The sequence below is a fragment of the Mobula hypostoma genome, chromosome 8 (assembly GCF_963921235.1).
Source record: "Mobula hypostoma chromosome 8, sMobHyp1.1, whole genome shotgun sequence".
Classification (NCBI taxonomy): domain Eukaryota; kingdom Metazoa; phylum Chordata; class Chondrichthyes; order Myliobatiformes; family Myliobatidae; genus Mobula; species Mobula hypostoma.
Genome location: NC_086104.1, coordinates 114,898,454 through 114,919,493, shown reverse-complemented (window position 1 = coordinate 114,919,493; position 21,040 = coordinate 114,898,454). Strand labels below are relative to the sequence as shown.

The 21,040-nt window shown below is 46.8% G+C and overlaps 1 protein-coding gene across 1 annotated transcript in view; it reads left to right on the top strand.

The window, feature by feature from the left end:
* LOC134351185 (sialic acid-binding Ig-like lectin 12) overlaps positions 1-21,040 on the top strand; it is an 80,769-nt gene that overhangs the window by 27,142 nt on the left and 32,587 nt on the right. Inside the window, exons 4-5 of the mRNA XM_063057296.1 lie at positions 8,380-8,724; positions 9,378-9,737. Of these exons, the coding sequence (XP_062913366.1) occupies positions 8,380-8,724; positions 9,378-9,737 (705 nt within the window). The remainder of the gene's footprint in view (positions 1-8,379; positions 8,725-9,377; positions 9,738-21,040) is intronic.

The following is a 21,040-nucleotide window of genomic DNA, read 5'->3' as shown; positions in this document are numbered from 1 at the left end:
GCCTCTCATCATCTTATACACCTCTATCAGGTCACCTCTCATCCTCCGTCGCTCCAAGGAGAAAAGGCCGAGTTCACTCAACCTATTCTCATAAGGCGTGCTCCCCAGTCCAGGTAATATCCTTGTAAATCTCCTCTGCACTCTCTCTAGAGTTTCCACATCCTTCCTGTAGTGAGGTGAACAGAACTGAGCACAGTTCTCCAAGTGGGGCCTGACCAGGGTCCTATATAGCTGCAACATTACCCCTCAGCTCCTAAACTCAATCCCATGATTGATGAAGGCCAATGCACCGTCTGCCTTCTTAACCACAGAGCCAATCTGCGCAGCAGCTTTGAGTGTCCTATGGACTCAGACCCCAAGATCCCTCTGATCCTCCACACTGCCAAGAGTCTTACTATTAATACTATATTCTGGCATCATATTTGACTTACCAAAATGAATCACCTCACACTTATCTGGGTTGAACTCCATCTGCCACTTCTCAGCCCAGTTTTGCATCCTATCAATGTCCCGCTGTAATCTCTGATAGAACCTCCTCACTATCCACATGTAACCCTCAGGCTCGCCCGCTCACATTCGTCTAGGGGTATCAGCTTTCGGCCCCGCCAAACTGTGTATTCACATTTATGTGGATGCTGTGTAATGTACTCCCAATTACAAACCCACAATGCAAAATATCAGACAGTACACCATATGCAATTAAATGATAGACTTTATGAATCTTAATCTGAATATAGGGTTAGTATGAAAATAAACAAAACAAAATAAAAGCCCAAATTAAAGTCACAGTATCAATTGGAGCTCACTCAGTAGACATTCCTCCACCATCGATCTCCACCGAACGTTGCTGACCCTCGGATCCCAGCCTACGCCATCCAGTGGTCTACCAGCGCTCTCCACACGCGATCTTCCTCTTCCTCTCTCCTTGACAAAAAACTCCATGAAAACCTCAGCTCCCAGACACGCAAGAAAGAATAACATTTCTCCCATTGGATAGCCACTGAATTCCAAAGTCCCATTATCTCTAGTCATAACCCAAACATTTCTGCTACAGAGAAACCACTACCTCAGCAGTTAACATTATAGAGAAGCCATTACATTAGCCTTAGCAGCTAACATTACAGAGAAGCCATTACATTAGTTAACATTACAGAGAAGCCGTTACATACAACACCCCCAACCTTTGTGACATCAACAAATTGACTAACCCATCCCTCCACTTCCTCATCCAGTCATTTATAAAAATCACGAAGAGTGGGGGTTCCAGAACAGATCCCTGAGGCACACCACTGGTCACCGACCTCCATGCAGAATATGACCTGTCTACAACCATTCTTTGCCTTCTGTAAGCAAGCTAATTCTGGATCCACAAAGCAAGGTCCCCTTGGATACCATGCCTCCTTACTTTCTCAATCAGCCTTGCATGGGGTACCTTGTCAAATGCCTTGCTGAAATCCACATACACTACGTCAATGGCTCTACCTTCATCAATGTGTTTATTCACATCCTCAAAAAATTCAATCAGGCTCGTAAGGCACGACCTGCCCTTGACAAAGCCATGCTGATTATTCCTAATCATATTATGCCTCTCCAAATGTTCATAAATCCTGCCTCTCAGGATCTTCTCCATCAACTTACCAACCACTGAAGTAAGACTCACTAGTCTATAATTTCCTGGGCTATCTTTACTCCCTTTCTTGAATAAGGGAATGACATCCACAACCCTCCAATCCTCCGGAACCTCTCCCATTCCCACTGATGATGCAAAGATCATCGCTAGAGGCTCAACAATCTCCTCCCTTGCTTCTTACAGTAGCCTGGGGTACATCTCATCTGGTCCCAGTGACTTATCCAACTTGATGTCTTCCAAAAGCTCCGGCACATCCTCTTTCTTTCAAGCTCTTTAATCTGCTGTACCCTACAATCACCAAGATCCTCTTCCATAGTGAATACTGAAGCAAAGTATTCATTAAGTACCTCTGCTATCTCCTCCGATTCCATACACACTTTTCCACTGTCACACTTGATTGGTCCTATTCTCTCACATCTTATTCTCTTGCTCTTCACATACTTGTAGAATGCTTTGTACTCCATCTTCCAGACCTTTGCTCATCTACTTAACCTATCTCTATCTCTCTGTAGACTGTCTGTATCCTCTGCACAATTTGCTTTTCCATTCAATTTTGTGTCATCAGCAAACATTATACTTGGTCCCTCTTGCTGATCGTGAACAGTTGTGGCACACCACTCACCACTGATTGCCAACCAGGGAAACACCCAACTCTCTGCTTTCTATTGGTTAACCGATCCTCTGTCCATGCTAATACATCACCCCGACTCTCTGCACCCTTAGCTTATGTGGCACCTTATCAAATGCCTTCTTGAAATCCAAGTAAATGATGTACATCTGTTCCCCTCTATACATTGTGCTCGTTACTTCCTCAAAGAACTCCATTAAGTTTGTTAAACAGGACCTGCCTTTGCTGAATCCATGCTGTGTCTGCCAGATGGATCCATTTCTTTCCAGATGCCTCGCTATTTCTTCTTTATTGATAGCTTCAATCATTTTCCCAACTGCAGATATTAAACTAACTGACCTATAGTGACACACATCAAAGTTGCTGGTGAACGCAGCAGGCCAGGCAGCATCTATAGGAAGAGGCGCAGTCGACGTTTCGGGCCAAGACCCTTCGTCAGGACTAACTGAAGGAAGAGTGAGTAAGGGATTTGAAAGCTGGAGGGGGAGGGGGAGATGCAAAATGATAGGAGAAGACAGGAGGGGGAGGGATGGAGCCGAGAGCTGGACAGGTGATAGGCAGAAGGGGATACGAGAGGATCATGGGACAGGAGGTCCGGGAAGAAAGATGGGGGGGGGTGACCCAGAGGATGGGCAAGAGGTATATTCAGAGGGACAGAGGGAGAAAAAGGAGAGTGAGAGAAAGAATGTGTGCATAAAAATGAGTAACAGCTGGGGTACGAGGGGGAGGTGGGGCCTAGCGGAAGTTAGAGAAGTCAATGTTCATGCCATCAGGTTGGAGGCTACCCAGACGGAATATAAGGTGTTGTTCCTCCAACCTGAGTGTGGCTTCATCTTTACAGTAGAGGAGGCCGTGGATAGACATGTCAGAATGGGAATGGGATGTGGAATTAAAATGTGTGGCCACTGGGAGATCCTGCTTTCTCTGGCGGACAGAGCGTAGATGTTCAGCAAAGCGGTCTCCCAGTCTGCGTCGGGTCTCACCAGTATATAAAAGGCCACATCGGGAGCACCGGACGCAGTATATCACCCCAGTCGACTCACAGGTGAAGTGATGCCTCACCTGGAAGGACCGTTTGGGGCCCTGAATGGTGGTAAGGGAGGAAGTGTAAGGGCATGTGTAGCACTTGTTCCGCTTACACGGATAAGTGCCAGGAGGGAGATCAGTGGGGAGGGATGGGGGGGACGAATGGACAAGGGAGTTGTGTAGGGAGCGATCCCTGCGGAATGCAGAGAGAGGGGGGGGAGGGAAAGATGTGCTTAGTGGTGGGATCCCGTTGGAGGTGGCGGAAGTTACGGAGAATAATATGTTGGACCCGGAGGCTGGTGGGGTGGTAGGTGAGGACCAGGGGAACCCTATTCCTAGTGGGGTGGTGGGAGGATGGAGTGAGAGCAGGTGTACGTGAAATGGGGGAGATGCGTTTAAGAGCAGAGTTGATAGTGGAGGAAGGGAAGCCCCTTTCTTTAAAAAATGAAGACATCTCCCTCGTCCTAGAATGAAAAGCCTCATCCTGAGAGCAGATGCGGCGGAGAGGGAGGAATTGCGAGAAGGGGATGGCATTTTTGCAAGAGACAGGGTGAGAAGAGGAATAGTCCAGATAGCTGTGAGAGTCAGTAGGCTTATAGTAGACATCAGTGGATAAGCTGTCTCCAGAGACAGAGACAGAAAGATCTAGAAAGGGGAGGGAGGTGTCAGAAATGGACCAGGTAAACTTGAGGGCAGGGTGAAAGTTGGAGGCAAAGTTAATAAAGTCAACGAGTTCTGCATGCGTGCAGGAAGCAGCGCCAATGCAGTCTATAGTGATCTATAGTGATCTGCTTTTTGTCTACATCCTGTTTTTGAACAGTGGCGTGACATTTTCCTTCTTTCAATCCGTCAGGATCTGCCCAGAGTCCACAGATTTTTGTTAAATTATCACCAAAGCATCTACAATGACCTCTGCCATTTCTTTCAGTACCCTGGGAAGCATTCCATCAGGACCAGGGGACTTGTCCAGCTTTAGGCCCACAAGTTTTCTCAGCACAACCTCTTTAGTGATAGCTGTTATATTGAGGTCCTCAGCTCTAATCACATTCATAACATCTCTCCTTGGCATGCTAGATGTGTCTTCCACCATGAAGTCCGACACAAAATAGTCATTCAAAGCCTTGGCCATTTCCTCATTACCCAATATCAATTCCCCCTTCTCATCCTCCAAGGACATTCACTTTAGCCATCCTTTTCCACTTTATATAATTATAAAAACTTTTACTAATCATTTTTATATTTTGTGCTAGTTTATTTTCATAATCTATCTTCCCTTTCTTTATTGCTCAGTTGGTGGTACTTAGTTGCTTTTTAAAGTTTTCCCAATCTTCCAGTTTCCCACTACTCTTGGCAACTTTGTACGCATGAGCTTTTAGTTTGATGCCTTCCTTTATTTCCTTAGTTATCCAAGGCTGGCTCTCCCCACCCTTACTGTCCTTGCTTTTAACTGGAATGTACTTTTGCTGACCACAATGAAAATTCTCTTTCAAAGCCTTCCACTGTTCCTCAACCATTCCACCATATAGCCTGTGTTCCTAGTCTACCCATCAAATTCCTCCCTCACCCCATTGTAGTCTCCCTTGTTTAGGCATAATACACTGGTTTTAGATCAAACTATTGCACCCTCCATTTGTATGAGAAACTCAGTCATACTATGATCACTCTTTCCAAGAGGATCCCTAACTATAAGATTGCTAATTTTACCTGTCTCATTGCACAGGACCAGATCTAAAATAGCACATTCCCTTGCAGGTTCAGTAACATGTTGTTCAAGAAAGCCATCATAGATGCATTCTATGAAGTCCTCCTCAAGACTACCTCGACCAAATTGATTCACCCAATCTATGTGCAAGTTAAAGTCCCCCAAAATAACAATAACTCTTGTTCCATTTTTACATGCCTCAGGTATTTCTTGGTTTATTGTCTGTACCACTGTAATGTTATCATTTGGTGGCCTACAGACAACTCACACAAGTGATTTTTTTTCTCCCATACTATTCCTAATCTCTACCCAGACGGATTCAATATTTTGGTCCTTAGACCTGTCTCTGTCACCCTGATCTCAGAGCGCTACCCCACCTCCCTTACCTTCCTGTCTATCCTTCCATATTACCTGATATCCTTGGATATTTAATTCCCAATCCTCTCCACTCTGTAACCACGTTTCTGTAAAGGCCAGTAAATCATAGCTCTTTGTATTGATTTGTACTGACCTTGTTGTGGATACTACGGACATTCAGATAAAGTGCCCTTACACTCATTGTGCTTTTAAAATCTTGTATTCTTTGCCTACACTTTTCTACACTTTATCTATGCTTTTCTCTTTTACTTTATCCATACTTCTCCAATCTGTTGAAACCACCCCCTATCCACACCCCTAGTTATGCAATTTGCCAAGATCCAGGTCCCATGACTGTTCAGGTGGAGCCTGTACCATTGGAACAGTTCCCTCCTTCCCCAATACTGGTGCCAGTTTCCCATTAATTCAAACCCACTTCTCCCACATTAATCCTTGAGCCAGGCATTTAACTCTCTAATCTTCTTGACCCTGTGTCAATTTCTGCGATTCAGGCAGTAATCCAGAGATTCCCACCTCTTTGATTCTGCTCTTTAACTTAGCCCCTAGCTGTTCAAATTCCCTCAGCAGAACCTATTTTCTCACTCTACCGATGTCGTTGATACCCACATGGACCACGACAACTGGATCTTTCCTCTGCAGGTCAGATTAGATGTCCTGAACCCTGGCGTCAGGCAGGCAACACAGCCTTAGGGTCGCTCTATCTCTGCGACAGAGAACTCTGTCTATTCCCCTGACTGTATTACAACTATATTTCTCTTCTTTCCTCCCTCTTGAATGGTTCCCTGAACTATGGTGCCACAGTTAGGTTGCTCATCCTTCCTACAGCCCCCACTGTCATCCACACAGGGAGCAAGAATCTCAGACCTGTTAGACAAGCTCAAGGGCTGAGGGCCCTCCAGTGCTGTCTCTTGGATCCCACGACCTGCCTCACTCACAGTCACACCTTCTTGTCCCTGATCACTGACTGAATTTGAGGCAGCTAATCGGATAGGTGTAACTAACCCTTGAAACAGAGAATCCAGGTAAATCTCCCCTCCCTGATGTGCCGTAGTGTTTGAAGCACTGCGTCATCAACTTCGAGCCTGAGTTCCTCGAGCAGCCAACACTTGCTGCAGATGTGATCACCAGGAAACACAATGGGGTCCACCAGCTCCCACATCACGCAGCTACAGCACATCATCTGATCCTGCATCTTCCTTACTTTATTTAATTAGTTGTAGTTTGATGACACTTCTATTCAAACGCTACGAAAGCTTTACTGAGTATTCACCTGATCCTCTTCACTGAAGCCTCTTGAGCCAAGCTTGGCAAACTCTGCTCTCTCTGCCGGTAAACTATACTGCGAAGCAACTCTTAGTCTTGCCTTGTTGCGCCTACAACAACTTGGCCATTATTCTAATTATCGGTTTGTTTCTTTGAAAAACAGTGCAAGTGCGTCTATTACTGCTAACGCTAACAAACTACTTTTGCAAAAGCGAGAAAAAATTGTCACCCAAAACAAGGGGAAGGCCAGAAAAAATTTCCAATGTGGCCCCTGTAAGGTGACCAAACACAAGTTACATATGCAGCCACATTTGAAATTTAAAATTGAACAAAAGAATGCTACAGGCCAAACCAACCAAACCTCTCTCGCACACTCACTCTCACACTCTCCCAAACAGAGAGTCTGACTGGAGTCTGCTGCACCAGCACCAGCTCAACCCCGATAGCTGAAGTACTGGGGGACTGGAGGATAGCTAATGTTGTTCATATTTGCAAATTTTCACTCTACTCTTTTAATCTTATTGATACATTTCTTATAGATAGGCGACAAGAACTGCACGCAATGCTCCAAATTATGACTTACCAATGTCTTATATAACTTCAACATAGCATTCCAACTCCTGTATTGATTGATACAAAGGCCAACATGTCAAAAGCTCTCTTTACGATCCTATCTGCCTGTGATGCCACTTTCAAGGAATGATACACCTGTATTCCCAGATCCCTCTGTTCTACTGCACTCTTTGTTTCCTGACCATGTAAGCCCCACCCTGGTGTCCTCCCAAAGTGCAACACTTCACTCTTGTCTGCATTAAATTCCACCTACCATTTTTCAGCTTGTACAGATCATGCTGCCAGCTTTGATAGCCTTCCTCACCGTCAACTATGCTCCGATATTGGTTTCATCCACAAATTTGCGGATCCAGATCACTGATGTAAATGACAAATAATAATGGACACAGTATCGATCCCCGTGCCGCATTACTAGTTACAGCCCTTCAGTCAGAAAGGCAACCATCTACCACCACTCTCTGGCATCTCCCACAAAGTCAAATTCAATTCACCACCCAATCCTGAATGCCGAGTGACTGAACCTTCTTGACCAATCTCCCATGCAAGACCTTGTCAAAGGCCTTGCTAAAGTCCATGAAAACAACATCCACCACCTTACTCTCATCAATATTCCTGGTACCTTCCTCAAAAAACTCTAAAATATTATTTAGACATGTGCAAAGCCATTTTGACTATCCCTAACTAGTCCCTGTCTATACAAATAGTCATATATCCAGTCCCTTAGAACACCTTAGAGCCTTTCTTAAGCAACAGAACAACATTAGCTGCCTTCCAATCCTCTGACATTTTCACCCATGGTTAAGGATGTTTTAAATATCTCTGCTCGGGCCCCTACAATTGCTGCACCAGCTTCACATAAAGTCTGGTCAGGTCATGGAGGTTTTTCCACCCAATATATCCATCCTTCAGAGTGGTATTTGCTCAGTACTACCCCTTCAGCTCCGTTCCTCCCATAATGCGATACTTCCTTGGTGCTGTCTGCCCTCATATGATGAACTTCCATAGAAACCCCTCCCACACTGTACCACCCCTCAATGCCATCCCTTCTGCAGCATGGCATATGATTTGGCAACCCAGAGTATGGCATCAGGGGTTGGAGACTTGAGCACGTAGATGAAGGACTGGAAAACTGACAGGCCATCCAATACCTAACATCAGTTATTTCCCTCTCGGCTATAGTGTCAGGGCAAAGCAGAGCCAATACTCCAAGAGTTGTGACAGCACAGAGGGGCCTCTGTGCCTTTATTCCATGCCACTACCAATCGGAAAAGAAGACCCGAGATGGAATCTGGCTGAAGGATGAGTGCTCGACTCAAACAGTCATCTTCCACTCCAGTGATCCCAATCGTGAGTCACCAGGGTTTCACCATCGGACCCGGCTGTCTGGAGATCTAAGGAATGGTGACTGTTCCCTAATTATTGACAACGTCACAGAGAAGGATGAAGGCACTTATTACTTTAAAATTGAATTCGGAAAAGGGGAGCAGTTTGTCCACCTCTCCATAACACATCTCCGCATTACTGGTGAGTGCATTATATAATTAATTAGTTGTTGATCAGCTGTCAGTGGAAAGTTTTACCAATACAGCTTAGTATAATGCAGTTTTGGACAATCAGTGACTTAGCAATGCCATCCATGTCCTTTCTTGTTCATAATGAGTGCAAAATGATGGGCCACTAGTTGTCCGACAAGGGGCCCGAGCACTTTGTTGAGGTAGTGAAGCAGGCTTCTCCATCACTACTCGATGTTGTCCATTGAAAGTCCTCAGAGTGAAAGTAGGATCAGAGAAGTGGAAGAGAAGGAGAAACACGGGAATATTACTTGGGATTCCTAGTTTCCAGTAGATGGCAGGGTGTATAGTGAATAGAGTTGTACCTCAAAACTCCGACAACCCCAGTGGGCAACAACCTCTATGGGCTTTGTTCCTTTGACAGCTTGGGTTTCCCTCTGTGACTCTTGTTTCCTTCCACCTCTCAAAGATTAATTGCTTGGCTATGATAATTTGCCCCAATGTGTAGGCGATTGGGAGAATCTGGAGAAAGACCCCGGTTCCAGTACAGGGGATGTCAGCCTGGGATATGTGATTAGGATCTGCAGTGGACATCCACTGGTTTAAATATGGAGATTGGTGGGTTTATCAAGCAATGTTAAATGTTGCTACTTTTTTCATCTGTAGCATCAGAGAAATGGAGAGTCCACGTGAAAGAAAGTATCACAGTGCAAAGGGGTATGTGTGCTTGGATTCCCTGTCACTTCAGTTACCCATCGTGCCTTGCAAATGAAACACGGGATGGAATCTGGGTTAAAGGAGGGAATCAGAGCCACCTGCCCGTAGCCTTTCACTCCATGGATCGCAATAAAGAGACACTGAAGTTCAAGCGTCGGACCTGGCTGGCCGGAGACCTGAAAGACGACAACTGTTCCCTGGTTATAAACAATATCACACAAGAAGATGAAGGTTCTTATACTTTCAGAATTAAATTTAAAAACCAGGATCAATATAGTTATCACTCCATAACACAGCTGAATGTTACTGGTAAGTACATTGTAATATTATTAAACAAAAGATATATGACAGTCAGTATAATAGTGTCAACCATCCCTATGCCCCCTTAGATAGTGCCTGGCCTGCAATGTTCTTCCAGCAAAGATCTAAGCATATGCAGTCTCTTGTTTAGTCATGAACTCTGCTGATTTCCAATTAATACAAGTCACAGCTTAGTATAATGTAATGTAAGAATATTAGTAACCTGGCATAAACATGGTGTTCTGCTGGAAATCCTGAGCAACACTCAGCAAGTCAAGAAGCATCTGTAGACGTGAATAAACGGTCGGCGTTTTGGCCTGAGAGCCTTCATCAGCACTGAAAAGGAAGGGTCTCATCCTGAAATATGGACAGTTTATTATCTGCAGAGATTCTGCCCGACATGCTAAGCTTGTCCAGCATTCTGTGTGTGTTGCTCAGCTACTTGGCCTTTCAGTTCCCTATCTGATAATTACGATAAATTCCCTCGTCCATCAATATTCTCAACTGCAGATTTCTCTCCAATTGTGCTGTCTCATCATTAAAGAAACAGCAGGAATTGCTTTTCTGTAACACCTGCCATGTCCTCACTGTCCCTGCCAATTTGCCCCACACTAGCATGGCAGCGTGGGAGGGGGAGCAGTCAGTCTGTAGACAGCAGCACGCACATCACCAAGGTAAAAGGGCCAGGCACACTGTTTTAAAGGCTTTATTCAAGGATGAATTGTCTCCATGCTGCTGTGAACAGGAGTACACCACAAGACGGGAGAACCTGAGGGAAAACTGCTTCCTCAGAGGGGACATACTAAGACAGCACCACACTGTCAGAGGGGAGATACTGAGAGACACCAGACTCTCAGAGGAGAAATACTCAGAGAGCATCACACTGTCAGAGGGGACATACTGAGCTAACATCATGCTGTCAGAGAGGAGATACTGAGGGAATATCAAACTGTTGGAGGGGAGAAACTGAGAGACACCACATTTTGAGAGGGAAGATACTGAGAGCCACCACACTGTCAGAGGGGAGATACTCAAGGACACCATATGGTCAGAGGGGAAATACTGAGAAAGCATCACACTGTCAGAGGGCAGATACTGAGGGGACTCACACTGTCAGAGAGGATATACAGAGGGACACCACACTGTCAAAGGGGAGACACTGAGAGACACCACACTGTCAGAGGGGAGATACTGAGGGACACCACACTGTCAGAGGGGAGATACTGACGGAATACAATACTTTGAGAGGGGAGATACTGAGAGAGCACCACATTGTCAGAGGGAAGATACTGAGAGACATCATACATTCAGAGGGGCGATACTGAGAGACACCACATTGTCAGAGGGGAGATACTGAGAGACATCACACTGTCAGAGGGGAGACACTGAGGGAAACCACACTGTCAGAGGGGAGATACTGAGAGACACCACACTGTCAGGGGGGATGGACTGAAAAAACCATACTGTCAGATGGGAGTTATTGAAGGACATCACACTGTCAGAAGGGAGATACGAAGGGAATACAACACTGTCGGAGGGGAGATACTGAGAGGCACCAGACTCTCAGAGGGGAAATACTCAGAGAGCATCACACTGTCAGATGGGACATACTGAGCTAACATCACGCTGTCAGAAAGGAGATACTGAGGGAATATCAAATTGTCAGAGGGGAGAATCTGAGAGATACCACGCCTTGAGAGGGGAGGTACTGAGGGACACCACACTGTCAGAAGGGAGATACTGAAGGACAGTACACTGTCAGAGGGGAAATACTGAGGGAACATCACAGTGTCAGAAGGGAGATACTGAGAGACACCACAGTGTCAGAGGGGAGATAATGAGAAATTGCACTGTCAGTGGGGAGAAACTGAAAGATAACACTCTGCCAGAAGGGAGATACTGAGATACTCCACACTGTCAGACCGGAGATTCTAAGTAACACCACATTGTCAGAGGGAAGATACTGAGAGAGATAACACTGTCAGAGGGGAGATATTGAGAGACACCATGCTGTCAGAGCAGAGATAGAAAGGGAATACAACACTGTTGGAGGGGAGATACTGAAAGACACTAGACTCTCAGAGGTCAAACACTGAGAGAGCTCACACTGTCAGAGGGGAAATACTGAGAGAGCTCACACTCTCAGAGGAGACAGACTGAGCTAACATCACTCTGTCAGAGAGGAGATACTGAGGGAATATCAAACTGTTAGAGGGGAGATACAGAGACAACAGACTGTCAGAGGGGAGATACTGATGGACTTCACACTGTCAGAGGGAGATATTGGGAGACCACCATACTCTCAGAGGGGAGAAACTGAGAGGGGTTCATACTGTCAACGGGAAGATATTGAGGGATTATCACCCTGTCAGAGCGGAGATACTAAGAGACATCACACTGTTAGATGGGAGATACTTAAAGAGCATCACACTTTCAGAGGGGAGATACTGGGAGACACCACACTGTCAGAGGGGAGATATTGAGGGATCATCAGACTGTCAGAGGGGAGATACTGAGAGAAACCACACTGTCAGATGGGAGATATTGAGGGACACCAGACTGTCAGAGGGGAGATACAAAGGGAATACAACACTGTTGGAGGGGAGATACTGAGAGACACCACACTGTCAATGTGGAGATATTAAGGGACACCACACTGTCAGAGGGGTGATACCGAAGGACATCACACTGTCAGAGGGGAGATACTGAGAGAAACCACACTGTCAGATGGGAGATATTGAGGGACACCAGACTGTCAGAGGGGAGATACAAAGGGAACACTACACTGTTGGAGGGGAGATACTGAGAGACACCAGACTCTCAGAGGGGAAATACTCAGAGAGCATCACACTGTCAGAGGGGACAAACTGAGCTAACATCACTCTGTCAGAGAGGGGATACTGAGGGAATATCAAACTGTCAGAGGGGAGAATCTGTAAGATACCACGCCTTGAGAGGAGAGATACTGAGGGACACCACAGTGTCAGAGGGGAGATACTGAGAGAAACCTCACTGTTAGAGGGGAGATACAGAGACAACAGACTGCCAGAGGGGAGATATTGAGGGAAACCACATTGTCAGAGGGGAGATACAAAGGGAATACAACACTGTTAGAGGGGAGATACTGAGAGACATCACACTGTCAGATGGGAGATATTGAAGAACATCACACTGTCAGAGGAGAGATATTGAGGGACACCAGACTGTTAGAGGGTAGATACATAGGGAATACAACACTGTTAGAGGGGAGATACTGAGAGACATCACGCTGTCAGAGGGGAGATATTGAGGGACACCACACTGTCAGAGGAGAGATACAAAGGGAATACAACACTGTCGGAGGGGAGATACTGAGAGACATAAGACTCTCAGATTGGAGATACTGAGAGAGCATCACACTGTCAGAGGGGACATACTGAGCTAACATCACTCTGTCAGAGAGGAGATAGTGAGGGAATTTCAAACTGTTGGAGGGGTGATACTGAGAGACAACACACTTTCAAAGGGGAGATACTGAGAGACATCACACTGTCAGATGGGAGATATTGAGGGACACCACACTGTCAGAGGGGATATACAAAGGGAATACAACACTGTCGGAGGGGAGATACTGAGAGACACAAGACTCTCAGATTGGAGATACTGAGAGAGCATTACACTGTCAGAGGGGACATACTGAGCTAACATCACTCTGACAGAGAGGAGATAGTGAGGGAATTTCAAACTGTTGGAGGGGTGATACTGAGAGACAACACACTTTCAAAGAGGAGATACTGAGAGACATCACACTGTCAGAGAGGAGATACTGAGGGAACATCACACTGTCAGAGGGGAGATACTGAGAGACACCAAACTGTCAGAGGGGAGATACTGAGAGACACCAAACTGTCAGAGGGGATATACTGAGAAATCACACTGTGAATGGGGAGATATTGAGAAATCACACTGTCAGTGTGGAGAAATGGAGCGATAACACTCTGTCAGAGGGGAGGTCCTGAGGGACACCACACTCTCAGAGGGGAGATAGCAGGGGAGCACCATACTCTCAGAGGTGAGATATTGAGAGAAGTTCACAATGTCAATGGGGAGATACTGAGGGAACATCACACTGCCAGAGGGGAGATACTGAGAGACACCACACTGTCTGAGAGAAGATACTGAGAAAAATCACACTGTCAGAGGGAAGATACTGAGAGACGTCACACTGTCAGAGGGCAGATATCGGGAGACCACCATACTCTCAGATGGGTGATACTGAGAGACCACCACATAGTCAGAGGGGAGATATCGGGAGACCACCATACTTTCAGATGGGTGATACTGAGAGACCACCACACTGTCAGAGGGGAGATACTAAGAGACATCAAACTGTTATGGGGGAGATGGTAATGGACACTCTAATGTGAGAGGGGAAATACTGAGGGACATCACACTGTCAGATGGGAGATACTGTGGGTCACCAGACTGTATGAGGGGAAATATTGAAAATAACCACATGTCAGAGGGGAGATACTGAAAGTAAACCACACTGTCAGAGTGAAGATACTGAGATGCCACCACACTGTCAGAGGGGAGCTACTGAGAGACATCAAACTGTTATGGGGGAGATAGTGATGGACACCCTAATGTGAGATGGGAAATACTGAGGGACATCGCACTCTCAGATGGGAGATTCTGTGGGTCACCATACTGTATGAGGGGAAATACTGAGAATAACCACACTGTTAGAGTGGAGATACTGGGAGACAACAGACTGTCAGAGCTGAGATAATGAGAGACATCACAATGTGATAGGGGAGATACTGAGGGACACCACTCTGTCAGAGGGGAGATACTGAGAGAAGCCACACTGTCATGGCGGAGATAGTGACAGAATCACACTGTTGGAGTGGAGGTACAGGGGGACGCCACACTGTCAGAGGGGAGATACTAAGGGACACTACACTGTCAGCGGGGAGATACTGAGGGACACCACAGGGTCTGAAGGGAGATAATTAGAGACACAACACTATCAGACGAGAAATACTGAGAGACATCACACTGTGAGAGGGGAGATACTGAGGGACACTACATTGTCAGAGGGGAGATACTGAAGGACACTGCACTGTCAGCAGGTGAATACTGAGGGACATCACACTGTGAGATGGGAGATACTGTGGGTCACCAGACTGTATGAGGGGAAATACTGAGAATAACCACTCTGTTAGAGGGGAGATACTGATAGACAGCAGACTGTCAGAGGGGAAATACTGAAAGTAAACCACACTGTCAGAGGGGAGATATGGTGAGAGCTCCACACTGTCAGAGGGGAGATACTGAGACAATTCACTCAGTCAGAGGGGAGATAATGAGAGAAATCACACTGTCATGGGGGAGATAGTGAGAGAATCCCACTGTCAGATGGGAGGTACTAAGAGACATCAAACTGTTATAGGAGAGATGGTAATGGACACTCTAATGTGAGAGGGGAAATACTGAGGGACATCGCACTCTCAGATGGGAGATTCTGTGGGTCACCATACTGTATGAGGGGAAATACTGAGAATAACCACACTGTTAGAGGGGAGATACTGAGTGACACCACACTGTCAAAGGGGTGATACTGAGTGACACCACACTGTCAGAGGGGAGATACTGAAAGACATCACACTGTCAGAGGGGATATATCGGGAGAGTACGATACTCTCAGAGGGGAGATACTGAGAAAAGTTCACACAGACAAAAGGGAGATAGTGAGGGACATCACACTCTCAGTGGGGTGATACTGAGAGAAATCACACTGTCATGGGGGAGAAAGTGAGAGAAACCTACTGTCAGAGGGGAGTTACAGGGGGCCACTACACTGTCAGAGGAGAGATATTGAGTGACACCACACTGTCAGAGACGAGATACTGAGGGACACCACAGAGTCTGAAGGGAGATACTGAGAGACACAACACTGCCAGAGGGAGATACTGAGGGAACATCAAATTTTCAGAGGGGAGATACTGAGAGAAATTCACACTGTCAGACGAGAAATACTGAGGGACACCACACTGTCAGATGGGAGATACCTTGGGTCACCAGACTGTATGAGGGGAAATACTGAGAATAACCACTTTGTTAGAGGGGACATACTGAGAGTCAACAGACTGTCAGAGGGGAGATATGCAGAGAGCTCCACACTGTCAGAGGGGAGATATGCAGAGAGCTCCACACGGTCAGAGGGGTGATACTGAGACAATTCACTCACTCAGAGGGGAGATAATGGGAGACATCACAATGTGATAGGGGAGATACTGAGGGACACCACTCTGTCAGATGGGAGCTACTGAGAGAGCACCACACTGTCAGAGTGGAGATATTGAGAGAATTCACACTGTCATGGGGGTGATAGTGAGAGAAACCCACTGTCGGAGGGGAGGTACAGGGGGACTCCACACTATCAGAGGGGAGATACTGAGATACTCCACACTCTCAGAGGGGAGATACTAAGGGACACCACATTGTCAGAGAGGAAATACTGAGAGACATACACTGTCAGAGGGGAGATATTGAGGGACACCACACTGTCAGAGCAGAGATAGAAAGGGAATACAACACTGTTGGAGGGGAGATGCTGAGAGACACCAGACTCTCCGAGAGGAAATACTGCGAGAGCTCACATTGTAAGAGGAGACATACTGAGCTAACATCACTCTGTCAGAGAGGAGATACTGAGGGAATATCAAACTGTCAGAGGGGAAAATCTGTAAGATACCACGCCTTGAGAGGGGAGATACTGAGGGACACAACACTGTCAGAGGGGAGATACTGAGGGACACTACACTGTCAGAGGGGAGATACTGAGGGAAACCTCACTGTTAGAGGGGAGATACAGAGACAACAGACTGTCAGAGGGGAGATATTGAGGGAAACCACATTCTCAGAGGGGAGATACAAAGAGAATACAACACTGTCGGAGGGGTGATACTGCGAGACGCAAGACTCTCAGAGGGGATATACTGAGAGAGCATCACACTGTCAGAGGGGACATACTGAGCTAACATCACTCTGTCAGAGAGGAGATTCTGAGGGAATATCAAACTGTCGGAGGGGAGATACTGAGAGACAACACACTTTGAAAGTGGAGATACTGAGAGATATCACACTGTCAGGGGGGAGATACCGAGGGAACATCACACTCTCAGTGGGGAGATACTGAGGTACTCCACACTGTCAGAGGGGAGATACTGAGGGAATACCACACTTTGAGAGGGGAGATACTGAGAGAGCACCATATTGTCAGAGGAAAGATACTGAGAGACATCACACTGTAAGATGAGAGATTCTGAGGGAACATCACTCTGTCAGAGGGGAGATACTGAGAGACACCACACCCCCAGAGGGGCGATACTGAGAAATCACACTGTCAGTGGGGATATACTGAGAAATCACACTGCCAGTGGGGAGAAACTGAGGATAACAATCTGTCAGAGGGGAGATACTGAGAGACACCACAATGTCAGAGAGGAGATGCTGAGAGACATCACGCTGTCAGAGGGGAGATATTGATGGACACCACACTGTCAGAGGAGAGATACAAAGGGAATACAACACTGTCGGAGGGGAGATACTGAGAGACACCAGACTCTCAGAGGGGAAATACTGAGTGAGCATCACACTGTCAGAGGGGACATACTGAGCTAACATCACTCTGTCAGAGAGGAGATACTAAGGGTATATCAAACTGTCAAGAGGGGAGAAACTGAGAGACATCACACTTTGAGAGGGTAGATACTAAAGGACACCACAATGTCAGAGGTGAGATACTGAGGGAACGTTACCCTGTCAGAGGGAAGATACTGAGAGACACCATACTGTCAGAGGGGAAGTACTGAGAAATCACACCGTCAGAGGGGAGACAGTGGGAAATCACACTGTCAGTGTGGAGAAACTGAGGGATAACACTCTGTCAGAGGGGAGGTACTGAGAGACACCACACTCTCAGAGGGGAGATAGGGGAGCACCATACTCTCAGAGGGGAGATATTGAGAGAGTTTCACAATGTCAACGGGGAGACACTGACAGAACATCACACTGCAAGAGGGGAGATACTGAGAGACACCACACTGTCTGAGAGAAGATACTGAGAAAAATCACACTGTCAGAGTGGAGACACAGAGGGACACTACACTGTCACAGGGGAGATACTGAGAGAGCATCACACTGTCAGAGGGGAGATACTGAGGGACACCACACTGTCAGAGGGGAGATATTGTGGGAACACCACACAGTTAGAAAGGAGATGCTGAGAGATAACACACGGTCAGAGGGGATATACTGAGAGACAGCACACTGTTTAGAGGAGAGATACTGAGGGAATTTCGCACAATGAGTTTGGAGATACTGAGTGGGCACCACATTATCAGAGGGAAGATACTGAGAGACATCACACTGTTAGAGGGGAGATACTGAGGGAACATCAGACTGTCAGAGGGGAGATACTGAGAGACACCACACTGTCAGAGGGGAGATACTGAGAAATCACACTCTCAGAGGGGAGATACTGGGAAATCACACTGTCAGTGGGGAGAAACTGAGGGATAACACTCTGTCAGAGGGGAAATACTGAGAGATACCACACTGTCAGAGGGGAGATACTGAGTTACACCACACTGTCAGAGGGGAGATACAAGTGAGACACCAGACTCTCAGAGGGGATATACTGAGAGAGCATCACACTGTCAGAGGGGACATACTGAGCTAACATCACTCTGTTAGAGAGGAGATACTGAGGGAATATCAAACTGTCGGAGGGGAGAAACTGAGACACAACACTTTGTTAGGGGAGATACTGAGGGACACCACACTGTCAGAGGGGAGATACTGAGAGACATCAGACTGTCAGAGGGGAGATACTGAGGGGACTCACACTGCCAGAGGTGGGATACTGAGGGATACCACCATGTCAGAGTGGAGATACTGAGGAAATACCAGACTTTGAGAGGGGAGATACTGAGAGAGCACCACATTGTCTGAGGCAAGAAACTGAGAGACATCACACTGTCAGAGGAGAGATACTGAGGGAACATCACACTGTCAGAGGGGAGATACTGAGGGAACATCACACTATCAGAGGGGAGATACTGTGGGACACTACACTGTCAGAGGGGAGATACTGTGAGAAACCTCACTGTTAGAGGGGAGATACAGAGACAACAGACTGTCATAAGGGAGATACTGACGGACATCACACGGTCAGAGGGAGATATTGGGAGACCACCATACTCTCAGAGGGGAGAAACTGAGAGGGGTTCATATTGTCAACGGGGAGATATTGAGGAATCATCACCCTGTCAGAGTGGAGATACTGAGAGACACCACACTGTCAGAAGGGAGATACTGAGAGACATCACACTGTCAATGTGGAGATACTAAGGGACACCACACTGTCAGAGGGGAGATATTGAGGAATCATCACCCTGTCAGAGCAGAGATACTGAGAGACACCACACTGTCAGAGCGGAGATATTGAGGGATCATCACTCTGTCAGAAGGGAGATACTGAGAGACATTACATTGTCAATGTGGAGATACTAAGGGACACCACACTGTCAGAGGGGTGATACCGAAGGACATCACATTGTCAGAGGGGAGATACTGAGAGAAACCACACTGTCAGGTGGGAGATATTGAGGGACACCAGACTGTCAGAGGGGAGATACAAAGGGAATACAACACTGTTGGAGGGGAGATACTGAGAGACACCAGACTCTCAGAGGGGAAATACTGACAGAGCATCACACTGTCAGAGGGGACATACTGAGCTAACATCACACTGTCAGAGAGGAGATAGTGAGGGAATATCAAACTGTCAGAGGGGAGAAACTGAGAGACACCACACTTTGAGAGGGGAGATACTGAGGGACACCACACTGTCAGAGGGGAGATACTGAGAGACACCACACTGTCAGAGGGGAGATACTGAGAGAAACCTCACTGTCAGAAGGGAGATACTGGGGGAATACCACACTTTGAGAGGGGAGCTACTGAGAGACATCACTCTGTCGGAGGAGAGATATCGAGGGAACATCACAGTGCCAGAGGAGAGATGCTCAGAGACACCACACTGTCAGAGTGGAGATACTGAGAGACACCACACTGTCAGAAGGGAGATACTGAGAGACATCACACTGTCAATGTGGAGATACTAAGGGACACCACACTGTCAGAGGGGAGATATTGAGGAATCATCACCCTGTCAGAGCAGAGATACTGAGAGACACCACACTGTCAGAGCGGAGATATTGAGGGATCATCACTCTGTCAGAGGGGAGATACTGAGAGACATTACATTGTCAATGTGGAGATACTAAGGGACACCACACTGTCAGAGGGGTGATACCGAAGGACATCACATTGTCAGAGGGGAGATACTGAGAGAAACCACACTGTCAGGTGGGAGATATTGAGGGACACCAGACTGTCAGAGGGGAGATACAAAGGGAATACAACACTGTTGGAGGGGAGATACTGAGAGACACCAGACTCTCAGAGGGGAAATACTGACAGAGCATCACACTGTCAGAGGGGACATACTGAGCTAACATCACACTGTCAGAGAGGAGATAGTGAGGGAATATCAAACTGTCAGAGGGGAGAAACTGAGAGACACCACACTTTGAGAGGGGAGATACTGAGGGACACCACACTGTCAGAGGGGAGATACTGAGAGACACCACACTGTCAGAGGGGAGATACTGAGAGAAACCTCACTGTCAGAAGGGAGATACTGGGGGAATACCACATTTTGAGAGGGGAGCTACTGAGAGACATCACTCTGTCGGAGGAGAGATATCGAGGGAACATCACAGTGCCAGAGGAGAGATGCTCAGAGACACCACACTGTCAGAGGGAAGATACTGAGAGACGACCACACTGTCAGAGGGGAGATACTGAGAGACATCAAACTGTTATGGGGGAGATAATGATGATGTGAGAGGGGAAATACTGAGTAAATACATCGCACTGTCAGATGGGAGATACTGTGGGTCACCAGAGTGTATGAGGGGAAATACTGAGAATAACCATACTGTTAGAGGGGAGATACTGAGAGACAACAGACTGTCAGTGGGGAGATACTGAAAGTACACCACACTGTCAGAGGGGAGATATGGTGAGAGCTCCACGCTGTCAGAGGGGAGATACTGAGACAATTCACTCAGTCAGAGGTGAGATATTGAGAGACATCACAATGTGATAGAGGAGATACTGAGGGACACCACTCTGTCAGGTGGGAGATACTGAGAGAGTACCACACTGTCAGAGGGGAGAAACTGAGAGAAGTCATA